The sequence below is a fragment of the Mesoplodon bidens genome (genome assembly GCF_964165515.1).
Source record: "Mesoplodon bidens genome assembly, chromosome: 11".
In the NCBI taxonomy this organism is placed as follows: Eukaryota; Metazoa; Chordata; class Mammalia; order Artiodactyla; family Ziphiidae; genus Mesoplodon; species Mesoplodon bidens.
In genome coordinates, this window is record NC_138167.1 from 37,234,443 (window position 1) to 37,252,833 (window position 18,391).

The 18,391-nt window shown below is 34.8% G+C and overlaps 1 protein-coding gene across 3 annotated transcripts in view; it reads right to left on the bottom strand.

Moving 5' to 3' along the window:
- Positions 1-14,176: 14,176 nt before the first annotated feature.
- Positions 14,177-18,391, bottom strand: part of USP15 (ubiquitin specific peptidase 15) — a 135,962-nt gene continuing 131,747 nt past the window's right edge. For all 3 annotated transcript variants that reach the window (XM_081249012.1, XM_081249011.1, XM_081249013.1), the window contains 2 exons: positions 18,165-18,253; positions 14,177-14,622 (listed from right to left, as the gene is read on the bottom strand). In XM_081249012.1, coding sequence (XP_081105138.1) covers positions 14,440-14,622; positions 18,165-18,253 — 272 coding nt within the window. In that variant the 3' untranslated portion in view covers positions 14,177-14,439. The remainder of the gene's footprint in view (positions 14,623-18,164; positions 18,254-18,391) is intronic.

Below are 18,391 nucleotides of genomic sequence, written 5' to 3' on the forward strand. Positions count from 1 at the left end.
GTATAGATTTGTGTAATGACTACTGCAGTCAAGATACCAAACTATTTCATCACCACAGAAACCTCTCTGGTGCTATTGTTTTATAATTACACCCCTACTTTCACCAACCACTAATCTTTCCATTTCTGTATTTTTTTCATTATGAGAACCATATATATATATATATATATATATATATATATATATATATATATACACATATATATGGAATTATACAGTATGAGTTTTTGGAATTGGATTTTTTTTTCACTCAGTACAATGCCCTTGAGATTCAGTGTAGTTGTTATATGAAGATATAGTTTTTTTCCTTTTTACTGCTGAGTAGAATTCCATAGTCTGCATATATCAGTTTAACTGTTCACCTACTGAGAGACATTTTGGTTGTTTCAATTTTGGGCTATTACAAATAGAGTTATGAACAATCATGTTCAGGTTTTAATGAAGACTTATGTATTCATTTCTCTAGAATAAATGTCAACAGTGATTGCTGGGTTGTATGATAAATGTCTTTAAAGAAAATGCAAAATTATTTACCAGAGTGGCTGTACTACTCTATATTCCCATCAGCAATGTACAAGACTGTTTTTCTGTATCTTCATCAGCATTTGGAATTGTCACCATGCTTTATTCTCTTGTGTTATCTTCTTTTAGCTTTATAGTTTTATACTTTGCTTTTAAATCTATGATTCACTTCGAGTTAATTTTTGTATAAGGTATGAGTTTCAGGTCTAGGCTTATTCTTTTGCTTATGGATATTTAATTACTCCACACCATTGTTGAAAAGAGTGTCCTCTCTCCATCAAAATGCTTTTGCAACTTTGTCAAATACCAGTTGGCCATACTTGTGTGATGCTATTTTGGAGCTCTCCCTTCTGTTCCATTGATCTGTGTGTTTATTCCTCTGCCAATACCACCATCTTGATTACTACAGCTGTGTCTTGAAATCTGTTGGTTGTCTTTGCCTGGTTAATTAGTCACTTTACTCATACTTTATATGCTAAGTAACTTTGAATTATATCCTGGAAATTGTGACTGCAATACTGTGTAGACTGTGGGTTCTCTTATAATCTTATGGAGGATGTTAATTTTTTTTAGCCAGTCTATCAACTCAGTTAAAGTTCTGTCTTGCCATACAACCATCACCCAGTATTAGTCTGAGATTTGGGCCCTGGTTTAAATCATAGTTCAGGTCATAAAGCATTTGCTATACTGTTTTGGGTCCGACCTGCACATGTGCTTTTCAGGGGTTAGTATGAGACTTGAGCAATGGTCAAAATGTTAAGTGTTATGAAGTTTTAGATTTGTCCTGTCCATGCACAGCCCAGGGGTGAGCCTGTTACACCAAATTAGGTAATCCCTTTCCCCAAATCCAGAATTCTTGTTACACTTTCTGACCTGCAAGTTTCCCTTTTTGTGGTTCCTTTGGACAGGAAAACAAGGTTCTGTTGGAGGCTAGCCATCTACATGATCACACATTTCTACAACTGAGCCCCCCCTTGGGGGCATAGCTATAAAACAGAAACTCAGAAAATTTACTCCTTTATGGATTGCTTTTCCAACTGCTGACTTCCTTCCACAATTTTTTGTTTACTTTTCAGAATGCTCAGGTAGTTGCTTATGAATATTCTCAAGAGATTTTAGTTGTAATTCAAAAACAGATAAGCTGTAGTGGACTTTAGTGTCCTGATGGAACCAAAATCTTCCTTTTATCTCTCTGGGAAGGTTGTTAGATACAAATTCAGCGTGTTTAAGATGCAGAGCTTTTCAGAGTTTCTAGGTCTCCTGTGTCAATTGTGATAAGTGGTATTTTTGTTAAGTTGTTCTCTTTAAGGAAACTGTCCATTTAATTGAATTTATTGTCAGTTGTTCATAATCTTTTATTATCCTTTTAATCTTTGTAAAATCTAGTCATGTCCTTGCTTTCATTCCTGATATTGATAATTTATTCTATCAGTGTTATGGGCTGAATTGTGTTCCCCTCAAGTCGAAGGCTTACCCCTCAGTACCTCAAAATTGACTGTATTTGACTGTATTTTGAAGAGGTAATTAAGTTAAAATGAGAGCATTAGAGAGGGCCCTAATCCAATTATGACTGGTGTCCTTATAAGACTAGAACACACAGAGAAACACCAAGGGTACACTGCATGGTGACCATGTGAAGAGAAGGCAAGAAGGTGGTCATCTGCAAGCCAAGGGGAGAGGCCTCAGAGGAAACCAACTCTGCCAGCACCTTGATCTTGGCATGCAGCAAATTCAAGTTTTGCTTTCTGGAACTTTCTGGAAATATTTTTCAAATATTTTGGGTCCTAGGTTGGCTGAATCCACCAACGTGGAACCCACAGATACCGAGGGGGCTGACTGTATTTCTAATTTAATTATTTGGTGGTGTGAGAGCGTATTCTATAGGACATCAATCCTTTGCAATTTACTGAAACTTAATTACGGACCAGCATTTTGTCTTAGAGACTATTCCATGTGCATTTGTTTTGTGTAGTGTTCTATAAGTGTCAATCACCTTATATTAATATGGCCACACTAAATTCCCTATGCTAGGTGTATCTTTTTACTTATAACTTGTTTGGTCTTTATAAAGTGTCTCTCGGAAAAAGCATATGGTTGGATCTTTCTTTCTCCTGCCTTATTCAGAGTTTAGTCCATTACATTTAGTTATTAATATGGTTGGATTTAAATCTACCATCATCCTTTGTTTACCATTTGTTCTTTCTTTGTTCCTTTTCCCTCCTTTTCTACCTTTACTTTTTTTGTGTGTGGGGGAGGGGGGTGACATGAGTATTATATATTATTACATTTTATCTGTTTTACTGGCTTTTAGTTATGCCTCTTGTTCTTTTTCTTTTTTTGTGTGTGGTTGCTCTAGGGTTTATAGTATATGTTTTTTTAAAGATTTTTTTGATGTGGACCATTTTTAAAGTCTTTATTGAATTTGTTACAATATTGCTTGTTTTATGTTTTGGTTTTTTGGTCACAAGGCATGTGGGATCTTAGCTCCCTGACCAGGGATTGAACCCACACCCCCTGCATTGGAAGGCGAAGCCTTAACCACTGGACCGCCAGGGAAGTCCCTATAGTATACATTCTTAATATATCATGATCTTTTGCATTCATATTATATTAATCCACATATAAGAACTTTATAACAGTATAATTTCACATAAACCACTCTCCTTTGTCTGATGTCATATATTTTATTCACATGTTACAAATCCCACAGTATGTTTTCATTCATTTTGTTTTGAACAACCATTTGATTTTTATCTAAGAAAGAAAAAATTTTCCATTTATCCACATACTCTACTCACCATTTCCAGAGGTTTTATTCCTTCCTGTAGATCTGAAATTTCCATCTGGAAATTCTTTGAGCATTTCCATAAACACTTCTGTATTATGGGTTACTGACAGACAAATTATTTTGAATCTGAAAATGTTTAATTTGCCTTCATTTTAGAAGGATATTTTCTTGTGTATTAATCCTAAATTTGACAGGTTTCCCTCCCCCTTCCCCCACCTTAGCACCTCAGAGACGCCATTCCATTTTCTCCTGGCCTTTGTTGTTTCTAATGAAATGTCAGCTGTTATGTTATTTGCTAGTAATGTGACTTTTTTCCCCCCATGGCTGCTTCTGAGAATTAATTTTTATCTTGGATTTTTATTAATTTGACTATTTAAGGGTATGGATGTGGTCTTCTTTTCTTCTTATCCTGCTTGGGGTATGCTGGCTTAAGTTGATATTTTCAGTCAAATTTGGGAAAACTTCAGCCATCTGTTTTCAATTATTTTTTTCTACATCATTCTTCTCCTGTTTGGTTCTCTCTCACAAGTCTTTGTGTCCCTGTAAATTTAGGGGGAAAAAATCTCTATGCCTTATTTTGGATAATTTCTAGACTTGTTTTTAAGCTGTGTTCTGCATTAATCCCATCCAATTAATAGATTTTTGATTTCAGTTATTATATTTAGTTTTAATATTTACATTTGGTTATTTCTTATAGTTTTCATATGTATTTCCTGAAATTCCCTATTTCTTACTCATTCTATCTTTTCCTGTGGATTCTTTAATGTATTTATTATAGTTATTTTAAAGTCCTTGTTTACCAATTCTAACATCTGGGTTATCTTTGGATCTGTTTCCATTTACCATGGGTTTACACTTCCTGTTTCTTTATATTTCTAGGAATTGTGAATGATACATGTTATTTTCTATTTTATGACATATGGAGGCAATGTAACAATATCAATGCCTCATCAAGGCAACTGAAATGAACATTTTAATGAATATCCTTGGAAGGTATTTCTCATTTTTTAAACAATATACTAATTTTCATTGAATTATTTGGATCCTGACCTTTTTTCTCGAAGAACTTGGTTTTACTATATTTGAAATTACATGAAGAAAACAACAACAACAACGTGACAGTTGTGGAAATATATCCACAAAATATTTACTATAGAATAACATCCCTGATCCTTGAAGTTAACAGTCTAGTTACAGGGAGTGTAGTCTATTACAGTTTTCCTATGGGTTTCCTATGGGCAGATTTACAGAGTCCAAGAAAATATACCTTAGGCAAAGACAGAGAAGACAAAACAGTAACCTTGATTTTAGGGGTGAATCCCAACATTACATTTTGAAAAACCAAACCAAAACTGCGGAAAACGAGCAAACATCAGAGTCTGAACAGATAAGCCATGCCCTTGGAAATCCGATGTAGCTGTGGAAACAGACAGCAGTAACAGAAGGATGACTAGGTAAAAATCCAAGTTTACCAGCTAAATACCAGCTAAATACCAGCTAAATGTAAGGGTAGAAACAAATAGGCATTAAAAACTTGAAGTAGGGCTTCCCTGGTGGCGCAGTGGTTGAGAGTCCGCCTGCCGATGCTGCCGATGCAGGGGATGAGGGTTCGTGCCCCGGTCCGGGAAGATCCCACATGCCGCGGAGCGGCTGGGCCTGTGAGCCGTGGCCGCTGAGCCTGCGCGTCCGGAGCCTGTGCTCCACAATGGGAGAGGCCACAACAGTGAGAGGCCCACGTACCGCAAAAAAAAAAAAAAACAAAAAAAAACCTTGAAGTAAATAGAAGTGTCCCAGAATCTGGAGAGTATGTGTGGGTCCAGTGACAGGAGAGGGAGATATAGCTAGCATCTAAGACAAGGAGCTGTCTTCTCTCTGCCCTGGTTTTAGGTTGTCTCACACTTTGAGGGCAGGCTGTTAGGACTCACTGAACTCTGAAGCTAAATTCTGTATTTGCTAATAATTGTAGTATGAAAGTGGCTTCCAGAGTTACACCAATTTCGCTAGCACCAAAGAAAACACCTGGTCTTAGCACCACTCACTGTGAGCCTCACACATATTAAAATTACACAAATACTTCTGTACTATACTACTTATTTCTAGAATATGTATCAAAGAGGTGGTTTGCCATGTGTTTCAAAAAGCAGACTTTGAACAAGCTAAGCAATTTAATTTTCCTTCTGGGTCTATCATTGAGGGTTTAAAAATCTTGTTAATGGATCGTGTACAAGTAATTCCGGTTGGGCTATTTTATTTTTACACAATCATAATTGGTGTCATTATATAGTTCATCTTCTGTGTGCCATTTTTAAGAAAAGTGGGAAGATCCAGGATGTTCCCAGTCTACCTAGTTGTTTAAAGGGAATTTTGAGGGATCTGTCCAAGAAAATATTTTCTTTATAGCTTAAACCACCCACGAAAGAAAAAAACCACAGAAAATCTCTCCTTTCCAATCAAACTTGACTATCTTCTCTTTCCTTAACATTTGGCTCCTTTTGTTTTCAAAATTAATTTACCCTGTTGGGAAACTGAGTCTTACCCTTGGCCATCAACAAGACTCTTTTTTTGCCTCAAAAGTGAGGTTGTTTTTTTTTTCTCCCACTCCCCACATTACTTCTTGTTTAATTTAATTTTTATTTCTTATCGGAGTAAAATTGAAAAAGTGAGGTCTTTTTAAAATGGGAATTCAAGTCTGAAAACTATGGACTGTTTCACTTCCCAAATTAGTAATTTGTACACCAGTCTTTGTATATTCCAACCAAATACTATATAGTATTTTTACTATTTCAATGTGCTTGAGGGTGATTTAGGGACTTCTATTTTGGGACAGCAGTAACAACTCATCCAGGCTTATTAATACTATATAAATTGTGGGCTCCCATGGGGATGGGGTCTCAAGGCAGTGTTTGTTTAAACATAGTACCACTACACAGGTTGCTTGGAAGCAATCAGTAGGTAAACTCTCATTAGTATTTAATAACTCTGAGACCCTTCTCAGAAGATGCATGAAGACAAACTTGGTGACTACATTGTTGGTCAATGCAGAGGCAAAAAGGATCTAGATCTTTTTTTTTTTTTTTTCTTGTGGTACACGGGCCTCTCACTGTTGCGGCCTCTCCCTGTTGCGGCCTCTGCCGTTGCGGAGCACAGGCTCCGGACGCGCAGGCTCAGCGGCCATGGCTCATGGGCCCAGCCACTCCGCCGCATGTGGGATCTTCCCGGACCAGGGAACGAACCCGTGTCCCCTGCATGGGCAGGCGGACTCTCAACCACTGCGCCACCAGAGAAGCCCTAGATCTAACTTTTGATAGTTGTTAATTCTCCTGGAAAACTTTGGACTCAAGAAAAATGGACAATCTTAAGGGAAAGTAGACTTCAGAATGTTGTATATGTGATACTAGATAAGGAGGCTATTAGCCTAGTCACAGAATGGTTACTTTGCCATGGAAACCAGACAAAAACTGGGTTGAAAGACAGATTTCTTTGCAATAAAAATGTCTTTAGAAAATATAAATGAAATGTTGCTATTTTTTACATTTAATCTTGAATATTGTAAATTCCATAAATAATACTGAATTTATTATTCTTAATAATACTGAATTTAGAATGTTACTGTATTTTAAACATATCTATTTTTAATGCACATTCATAAGGTAAATTTACTTTGAAAGCTTTAAAAATACTCAGTAATACATCAGGGATAAAACAAAATCACAGTAATACAGTGATGCTTCAGATATTGAGGCAAATCCTTCATTTAATAATTATCACATTTGGAACACATACTATACCCAACACCATCTTAGCATCTATGAACAAGACTCTTCCATCAGATTAATTCAGTCTAATGGGGGATGAGATATGCATAGCCCAAGGTGACAACTGATGTGTCAGGAAGAGCAAGCCAGTGTATGTTGGGATTGGTCCTGAAGAATGTGTGTAGGAGTTTGCCTGGTAGGAGATAATGAAGACCATTGAACAGAATAGTATGTGGGAAAGCCCAGAGTTGTCAAATTGTATATGTTTGAGGGAAGGTGAGGAGTTGGATAAGGGCTAGTTCTCAATCTTTTCCCTCAAGCACCAGTTGAACAGGCAATCTGGGTGGAATAATTGTTACCCTATTCTTTGTTCTCTTGCTGAAGAAAGCTTATTGGAACTTGAGTGTGAATGATATTGAATAACGATAATTAGTCTCATGTGTAAAGAGAGAACAGTCATTCCCACACTTGGGTGTACTTCTTTGTTAGTAATAATACCTGCTGCATTCTTCATAATGATCAGGACACAATTTATACCTCACAATTATTCTAAAAGGTAGGGTAATACTCAGTGCCAGGAGTGGATGGCTTAGGTAGATGGGGAGTTTGGCTTCCTCACAAATAACTATTAATAGCCCTCTACCACAAGTAAACTGTACATTCCAAGAAAAGCCATGTGCTTGCTGAGCAAACATGCAGTTTTAAGAGTCTCACACTTCCTTCTACTTGGACTGTTCACCCCAAGCCCTCCTAAGATGGAAATTCTGGAGCTGCTCTAGTTTGCAAATTGGGAGTCAGAGAGGTAACAAGACTTACAGAAAAGTGGTAGGCCCAGAACTCAGGTGGTTAAAGTCCTAAGCCTATGTTCTAAACCACTCTTTTATTCATGGAGGGTTTGGAGGAGGACTTTAAGCTAAAGAGAGGAAAAGAATCTGACTTTTACTAATTATATCCCAACAATAAAAGTCATAACCTGTGGAGTTTGGATTTTACTTTACTCAAATGATTTTAGATACTGATAAATAAAGTTGGGGGGAAAAGACAACATAATCCATGATTGCTGAAGGCAGAGAAAAGGGTTTTAAGTGTAAAATGTTTAGTTATGCTCATAAATAGCTTTAAAAAACAAATCTGTTAGTATGTAACTGGATTCTAGTATCCGTGATGAAATTTTAATTTTCAAGCTTACCATCACATTAAGACTTCTGCTCCAAGTCTTTTACAGGAGCTAGGAGAATATCTTTAAAAAAAAATGAAAAAACAAATATTAATTTGATCCATCCTACTGGTTATTCTTCTGCTAAAAATATATACTTAACAATAACTTTAAAAGCTGAATTTGAGCCTTCAATTGAAGAAGTCTTTCATCAGCAATGATAGAGCACTCTAGTTGTCCATAATAGGAAATATGCCTTATTTGGCAAAACCTCGAAGTTCATACCTCTATATCCATTAACTCTTAATCCTCACAAGAAACTGATATTTTATGGTTGAGAAAACTAAAATTCAGAAGCCAATGACTTTAAGAGCTAGCTGTGGTGAAACGGTTTTAAATACAGAATTTTTCCTACCCTATCTCACTGTCTCCCAACAAACATCTTACCCAAGTATTCGTGATTATTGATGTTTACTGTTTGAATTTGCAATGTTACAACTCACACTATAGATACATGGCACAAGATTGAAATTGTTTTATAAATTGAGTTTTATCTTACTAAAGTCACTCAATATGTGTCCTACAGGAATAAAAAAATGTACTATCAATAATTTCTCCATATTTAGTTTATTTTTTGGTTTTCTTAAGTGAGGGCAATTCTAAAATAATTCATATATGCTTGGAGGTTGCTCTGTCTTAAGTGGTCTTCAGGACACTGATAATTCATTGCAGGAGTTAGGGAGCTCAGGGGATGAACAATGATCTGGACGTCTTGAACTTCTTTGGGAAATGACTTAAAAGGTCATGATGTGATTAATTCTGACGAACTCAAGAGAATTTTAAAATTGCCCACTTCATATAATCAAAAGATTGTTTTCAGTATAGAGAAAATGAAATACTGTCACTACTTATAGGGAGAACTCAAGGTCAGAAGAAAAGCAGGCCAGATGAAAGAGTGAAGGCACACATGTAAGGCCAGACTAAGAAGAACACTTTAATATATGAGTCTAAACTATTCAAAACCTAGCATACCTAAGAATCAATGAACAGAGGAGGAATAAGGAGTTACAATGACTGTTAATCTACAATATTCTTTCATAAAGTTTAAAAGAAAAACAAATAAGTGTTAATGAGAAACCTCGGTTTGAGATATTACAGAGTTTAAGAATCCTGAAAGGTTTTAAGAATTAAAAAGCAAGGTGATACTTAAGGTTTAAAACAGTTTGGGAAATGTAAAGAATTTGTCATTACTGAGAAAAACGTAAGAATACACATTATGGGAAAAGACTGTTGGGATGTTTCCGTATTTATTGTTTTACTTGTATGTATGTAGATTTAACTCCTAGCAATGGATTTGAAGGTCACAGCAAATAAAACTATTTTTTTGTTTCATCAAACTATATAGAACAAACTACAAGTTCCTGATATGAGGGAAAACTTTGAGCAAAATGAGCACCAACTTCAACCATGATTTTCTACAGTAGAACATAGTTAATTACCAAAACAATTCAAACATTTAAAATATTTGATTTTGTGCATACTGAAAATGTGCAGTCTTATTTTTACAGCATTTCCATTTAAAAGAACAATTTCCAAAGAGCTGTATTTTTAGCTGCTTTGTATAATATTTAATAGGCATTTCTAGAAAAAAAATGACATCAAAACCCATTTGACTGATTTTTCTCTCTGTCCTTTGAGACTCTAGTCCACAATATTATGTCAACTCTTGATTTTCCCTGGTTTATCCACTTTCTGGATTCTCTTAATAACCCAGAGTCTCTTCCCTTTCACTATCCTGGCAATTTCCAGGCTTCCAAAGATAGAGCTGGTTATAATTAGACCATGGTATGATGTAGTGTGAGTATGTTTCCCAATGCATATATTTGCCAAAAATAATTTTTGTACTGTCTGTTTTATATTATCCATTTAAAAATTCTTTACCCCATCATTAGTGCAAATAAGGCTTGATCAATATTTGAATTTTTACTATGTACATTTTACATGTATATTTTATCTTCCTGATTCTGATATTTAAAAACCTATTCTATGCTGATTAAAAATTTGAATATACCTAATCCAGTTTTAAATGAAAGTGTTATCTGAGCTATTCTGAAATTCTTTTGCTTTAATATATGGTAAATATGAATTAAACACATGAAAAAATATATAGAATTGAAATACCCCCCAACCTAGAATAATGCTTATAAGATAAATTAAACATGTTTCTCATTAAAAAACTCTGATAATGAAACAATAGACTATATAGCTCTACAACTTAATATATGTCAGCAAGAATATAAATACACTCTCCTTCCCCCTTTCTCTATCCTCTGGCACTTAAAAAAAAGTATCTGTGAGTTATCAACATAGTTACCTTTTCAAGAGAAGCTGTTTCAAATAAAAATTTAAAAAATTACTTTATTGTAGAGCAAAAAATATGACCAAAGATTTCCACTATTCTTCTTTGGCTTCAGAAATAAAATTTATTTTCCTTTCCTTCTCACTCCTCTGAGATTTTAAAGACTTTTGGTTCCTTCCCCTGTATACAAGAATTCTCCACATTTCTACCTTAAAAACTAAACTGGAGAGAATGTGCTCATCTATACTGCACAAGCAAAGATCAGAAGCATAGCTACAAGTAGGGAGGATGGGAAGCAGGCAGTAATGAAATGTATTGTCTGTAAAGTACTTAAAGATAATAAAACAGACTAAAAGTTGGCTTACGTTTTGTTATCACCATGTACCAGTGATAGTGTCAGAGACAGTACATTCTTCTCTGGGGTGAAAGGCTCCTACTGGCATGCTCCCCACCCCCGCAAACCACGCCCCACCCCCCAACTCCCTTTTATAAGCCACTGAAGGAGACTTTACTCATTTTATCTCATAGTCTCCTGGCTTATTTCTCATAAGATGTCCTCACCTCAATGAAATTAGTTGATGAACAAGCACTGTCTTTATACTGTATCAATGGCTTTGACACTTAACTAATTTTCTTCATACCCAAACCACTGTTTTGTGTAGCTTTATATCTAGCTGCCAGAAAAGCAAGGATAAATATAGGACTACTAAAGGAATACAGATTATAAGAGAAAGCAGGATACTTAAATAAAACATTAGGCTGCAGCTTTTTCATATAGATTAATTAAAACTAAATCATAGGTGAAGAAAAAAAGTCCTGAAAATCAGGGTTGCATTTGGGGAAATGTAAAGAAGGGCACAGTTGAGTTAGATGAACAAGGAAAAAAATGCCACATTTAAAATTTAATTAAAATTGTAATAAATGTATGTAAGTTGAATGAAGTTAGTTTTAAAAGGGAATGGTTAGTCAATGTTCCAGCTGGTATTTCTCTTATTCAGTACTCAAATATTCACCTGAAGTTACTTTTGGGAGCAAAGTTATTAGACTTCAAGATGACTTTGTATTCAGACTGAAAAAGTCAGTAATGAGTATACCACATAGCTTACAAAGCACCTTCCCATAAAATGCATTATCTTGTTTGAGCTCCAAACAATCCTGTGAGTCAGACACTATAACTAGTGGGAAGTAGCACATGTACCTGAGGATAGAATATTGGCTACCACATAGCAATTGCGTGAACTTGGGAATATTGGCTGCTTTGTACCTTGGTTTCTCCGTATGAGAAATGGGGATGATGAATGTTCCTACCTTGTAGCTATTGTGGAATTATATGAGGTAATACATGTAACACTTTAATATATAGTACCTGGTCCATGGAAGTGCTCAATAAATGCTCCTATTATTATTATTATTTTACAGGCGAAGAAACAGACCAGGAGAGATTAAATTCAAAGTCATGTGATTACTAAGTAGCAAAGCTAGAAGCAGAATTCTAGACTGGATATATTCCTACTACCCTGTACTACCTATGAATATTTACTTTTAATTAGAGTATGGATTAGCCTTTGTACTATTTTTACAGTTTTTTTTTTTTTTTGCAGCTGAAAATGCCATTTGAGTTTGACAAATTCAATGGTATTATTAACATCATTTTCTTTTCCTTCAGTGGGAATATAAGTTAATCACAGGAAAAAGGAATGGTCTCTATGGACAACTAGGGTAGAGACTACAATCTAGAGCTAGAAAAAATTTTGTCTTTTCTTTAAACCTCAGAAAAATGGAAATAAAGTTTGCTAGTTGGCAGGTAGCAGACAGACTGCAAACTCTGTGAGCACAGGGATATTTGTTTACTGCTAGATCTCAAGATTCTAGATTAGTAGGTATACAAACAAACATTTGCTCAATGACTAAATATTTAAACTGAAAAAGTCAACTTTAAAACATGTCCTTAACAGTAGGATTTACTTAGCTATGACATGCTTTCCTTTCTATTTTTAACTGTATAACTAAAAAGTCTATGGTGACCTACCATAAAATAGAGGATTTTTATTAAAAGATTCAGAGTAAGAAATAAAAGACTAAATAAGGCCTTGAATAGCTTTATTGAAATCTGTATAAATAAACATGCACATTTCAAATGTAAACTCAAGTGAACTCAAGTGCAGACAAAATTTTAACCTCTGTCATGCAGGAGGTTAGTTTACATTAAAAAAAAAAAAAGAAAGAAAAAAAGAAAAGAAAAGAAGAGAAAAAAGGAAAAACCCAAAGCAGCTTTAAAAATACCAGGATGAAAAACCAGCTTTAATATCACGGTATAAAGTAAAGCCATGATCAACATACCTCATTTATCCTGGTCAAATGCATTTCTCTTTCACTTTTAAATGCTAACATAAATAAATAATTTACCAAAATGTGCACTCACAGAGTGAACTTTTATTTACAATACACAATTTATAATCTATTGTATTTGATTAGTTCAAGTGAAGAACATTATACTTTTTGCTTTAATAACAGTGGGACACAAAGCAATTTCTCAGGTAGTCGATATGTGAAATGTGTCCCAGCATTTATTTTCTATTAAAGGCAGTATTGTATGCCAACTGACAGTACATTCTTTCAACTAGATCAAAGGGAAAAAGCAGCAAATGAAAAATGTTTCAAATGTTCACACATATTTTTGGCATCCTGGATCCTTGAATGTGGTGAACTAAAATAAAATTCAAGGTTTGTATACTTTATATACTGTACAGGTTCTGACTCTGGAACATGCAAATGCCAATTCTCTTGTAACAAGTTACCTTCTGAGAAAAGCTGTAAGGCTATGGTGAATTCCATCAGGAACACACAAAGAAAGTTAACAGACCTACCTGTAAAGCCAATTGTCCATTAGTGATTTAAAGGCCAGTATATGAAAAAAAAATTCTCATCTAAGCTTGATGTAATTATTACTATGGATACAGAATACTATTAAGTTTGTCCTTATATTACAATACTTGGGAGAGCTGAAAGTTGCCAAATTACCAAAAAATGGGGTAGAGAAAAACAGACAGCCAAAATTTTAATTTTGGACCAACACCAGATTAAAGATATGCATTTTAAAGTAAGTCAAAAAGAATTTGAATATCTAGGGAATAGATCCCAATAGCAGTAAAAAATACTTACATTTAACTGAAAAGTGACTTTCGATGAAGTGTGAAATCTAGAACCTGTTTCCACAGTAGTAATAAGATGAACATAACATTCTGGATTTTTTATGATACTATAAAAGGAAATAACTTTTTCAAGATTATTTCTTGTATCATGATTTGGTTTTATAACAGGCCCACATTGACTACCAGGCAAAGATTTGAAAATTTGGTTTTCCAAGAATACTACTGCAGTATTTATGCCACATGGATACCGCAGCTAAATATCATAGTAGTATATGTGGCAGCTTAATGCACATGAATTAGATTATCCAAAAACTAAGTTCAGCCATAGTTTTCTTGCAGTATTATTTGAGCAAAATAAATGACCAACATCCACAAATTTAACGTTTGTCATCAATTAACTCACATCCAAAAAATTAAAGAAAACATAATTCATCAAAACAGCAGCAAACTTAAAAGGGATTTATTTGTGATTTCCTATATATATTTAGCTTGTAAATACAAGACTGTAAATGTATTAAGAGACAATTTCTGTTAAAGTTTTCATTGTGTTTCACTTCAAGTACTGCACAAGTTAAAATCTGATAAAGGATTTACATTCAGTTATCTGAAACTCCCCATCTCAGACTTTTGTTTAATGTGGTGGGTAACTTCATCATTTTGATACCACCAGCAGGAAAGTCTCTCTTTTATGGCTTCTAGGACTTTCATTAGTTAGTGTGCATACAGTTTTCATTTTCTATATCATTGTCATTATCATTGCTATCTTCATCACTTTCTAATGGGATGCCTGTGGCAGCTGAAGCACCTTTAGTTTCTCGGTCAAGAGGAAAAAAGCCAGTTCCACTGAAAGTGTCTTGCCTCTGGTAGAAGAGTACATATGCTGCTTTGGACTGTTAAAACAAACAAAAAAAGAATGTTAAAATGGTTATGATTCTTAAAGGTTATGTTAAATACAGTATGAATTTTGAGCTGGTAACCAATTTTGGTGACAGGACATAAATCAAGAAAACCACACATGGTCAAATGGGGGTTACTAAAACTGAGTAAATATAAGATGACTTCTATATATATAAAGGAAAAATGGTCACTGGATTTAACATTTTTATTCTCTTCTAAGTTAGCTGGATAGATAAATAAATCCAACTGTATCACAGATTAACCTAGTTACTCTAAAATGAAATAGAATTCTATGCTTTCTTCCCTCCTGTCTCTAAGGAAAAGGTAAGCTTCTTTCTAATAGTAATAACTTCATTCTGTATTTGCTCTAGATTCTAACTTTTCTTACCATCTTAAGGATATTGCTCCATCAATCATCACTGTGTATCTTTAAAGAGTCCTTATCTACTGGACTTTTGGGCATAAAAAATACTTAAGTCTTTTCCCATCATAAATCCCTCTCCATTCTACCACTTCTTCTAGCTGCCATATACCTCTTCCTCTTCCTCATCCTCACAGCCAGGCTGGAGACAGAAAATCTAATATTCATCATTCACTCTCACGTACACTCCTCAATTCAATGTGACTGCCGCAACCATTCTAATGAAATGGCTTTCACTAGGCTCAAAAACCTCCTATTAACAAATTAAATGGATGCCTTTTTAAGCCAGTCTTTCTGTAGCATTTAATGCTTTACTACTCTTCTTACCTGCATTAAAGCATTTTTGGCTTCTGTTACACCACTTTTCCTTAGATCTTCCATCTCTACAGTTTCTTCTACTTTTCTGTGGCTCTTTAAATCCTGACCTTCAAAAAAAATCATGTTCTGTCCTCAGCCTACTGCTCTTTCTCAATCTGTATCTTCCCATAGGTGACTCATTCGAACCTATGGTTTTAACTGCTACCTAAGACAGACAATTCAGATTTATAACTGAAGCCAGTTCTCACCCTTGAGTTAACTCACCCTAGTCCTATTAGTCCAATTTCCTAATGGAAATTTCCACATAGCTATTATACATGTATCTCAAACTTCACAGCAAATTTTCTTCCTATGTTTACTACCTTAGTGAATGTTGAAGAGTCATCTTCAACTTCTCTCTCTCTACCTCTTTATATCTAATCTTAATCAAGTTCTATTATTTCTATCCATTAAGTAGCTCACAAATCCATTCTCCCCTTGTCTATATACTTACTACCACTACTTTAAATTTAGAAGCTCTTGTTGGTTAACTTACATGACAGCCTCCTTTCCTCTGGAGACAATAATGACCTTTCTGCTTCTGTACTCAGTGCCCTCCAACCTGTCTTCTAAAGTGTTCATAAGACATGTTAAGATGCAAATTTAATAATGTTCTTCTATTACTTAACAACCATCCAATACTTCTTACAAACTTTAAGAAAAGGTCTAGGGCTTCCCTGGTGGCTCAATGGTTGAGGTCCGCCTGCCGATACAGGGGACACTGGTTCGTTCCCTGGTCCGGGAAGATCCCACATGGTGTGGAGCGGCTGGGCCCATGAGCCATGGCCGCTGAGCCTGCGCGTCCGGAGCCTGTGCTCCGCAACGGGAGAGGTCGCAACAGTGAGAGGCCCGCGTATCGCAAAAAAAAAAAAGGTCTAAACAACGAAAAATGTCATCTTTCTTGATCTGAGTGCTAGGTTTAGCCCCAGCCTAATTTCTGCTCCATATCCCCAACAAGAGTCTTTCCCTTCAGTAACACCAAATTATTTGCTGTTCCCCTAAATGCTATATTCTGTCATGCCTCCTTGCTTTTGTAGGTACTGTTCTTTTTGCCTGGAATACCTTTGCATCTTTTGTCTAATTTACCACTATTTGTATCCGCAACTCAGGTCAAACACCACTTTCTCTGTGCAAACTTCCCTGCACTGGCCCTGTCTCCTTAAACCCCGAATCAGTTGAGACAGATGCCTCCAACCTATACAGCCAAGATATTTAATAGTAATTATCATATACAATTGTCAATTCACTTCTCATCACCTTTAGATTGTAAGCCTCTTGAAATCACAGATAGCTGTCTTTTAACCTTGTTTAGAATGAAGTGCTATATATAGAAGGTACTCAAGTACCTGTTGACTAAATGAAGAATTGTCATTGTTAAAATGTAAGGTAACATCAAATTCACTTATTGTATATAAACGAGATATATTATTTATTTGAAAGCAAGATTAGGGCAGTGTTGTCAAATAGACTTTGAAGGACAATGTAGGTAACTTCAGGATGTTTTGGTTGGTAGATTAAAAAGGAGAACAGAATTGAAAAGTGAGGGATATGATATGAAATTAGAAGTCTAAATATAAACTAAAAATGTAGTTAACTTAGGCGTATACACATTTTAAAAAATATTAAAATATTAAGAGTTCAAAAGTCTTCTTGTTCTTTGTTACAGCTGTAGGGAGATAAGCAACGGTACATAACTTAATATATAAATATATAAATTATATACACATATATAGATAAAAATATGAAACATCTACAGAGAAACAATTCAAAATAATTTCATATCTGTTCATCCAATGACCAATTAAAACTATGTCAGTAATTGGGCTCAGAAGTTTATTAACTTATTAAATCGAACAATTTTAGTTGAAGACTTTTAAAGCATTATAAACTAAAAAAGTAAAAAACTAGTCTCTGCTCTCAAGGAATATATAATTTGAATCAGGAAATAAAGTAAAGCAGTCAATGCTCCCCAACATCACCAGAAAACCTATGTATAGGAAATGTCATCACATGAGCAAATACCTTAATTCTCATAATTTGTAATACTGTCATCAATAAGTAAAATATACAGAAAGGCAAAATTTATAGAATAATAAATTCTTATCAAGCAATTATTAGTTTTCTTCTTAGAACATACTAGTCATGTGTTCATCAATCAATATCTGATAATAAAAATGTGCTCTGATGGGAAACAAAACAAATGCCAATATTTTGGCTCCAGCTGTGGCTGATAAACTGATGCAAGTGTGACTAGATGTAACTTCCTAATTTTTCTACTATTCAGAAAACATCAAAGTAACAAATGCACAGCATTAATTTTTTAAAAATCTGTAATTTGTTTTATATAACTATATCATTTTGAGTTTGAATATGTAATTGTCATAAAGGGTAAGACTTTAAAAATCTGAGGTATGGTAAGGCCCTTAAAGAATTTTTTTTTTCTACTTTAGCATTCTGACTTTAGGCAGTCAATGTCTAGAATGTCTGAGCCTATTTTTCAGGGGAAAATGTGATATTTTCATTAGAAAACTCCAGTTTTCATGTTGAAAACCAGAAAAATTTTCATGTTTCAACTTATGCTTCTGTTAGTGGGCAAATTTAGTAGACAGATTTCCACTTAGAGGACAATTTTACGTTTCTTTAAAGCAGAGCAAGTCTCTCACCTATTAGAATTGCTAGAATATAGACTATAGTGTTCCATGGGCCCCTTTTAAAACAGTAGGTTCCTTGATTTTCAGGAATAAAAGATACACTTACCACAATCTGGTCTTCAGATGCAGTTGAGACACTACTGTCATCAAAGTAGTACCATTTTCCATCATCTTTATTTTTTGCGAAAGCAGTATCTAATGAAAAAATATAATTGCTTCTGTGACTTAAATGAGCTGTGGTTTCCTGGGAGGGAACCCTCAAAACTTTAAAACCATCTAATATAGGGAATACCTATTAAAATTACATGATAATCATCTATATAAGTCCTGTCT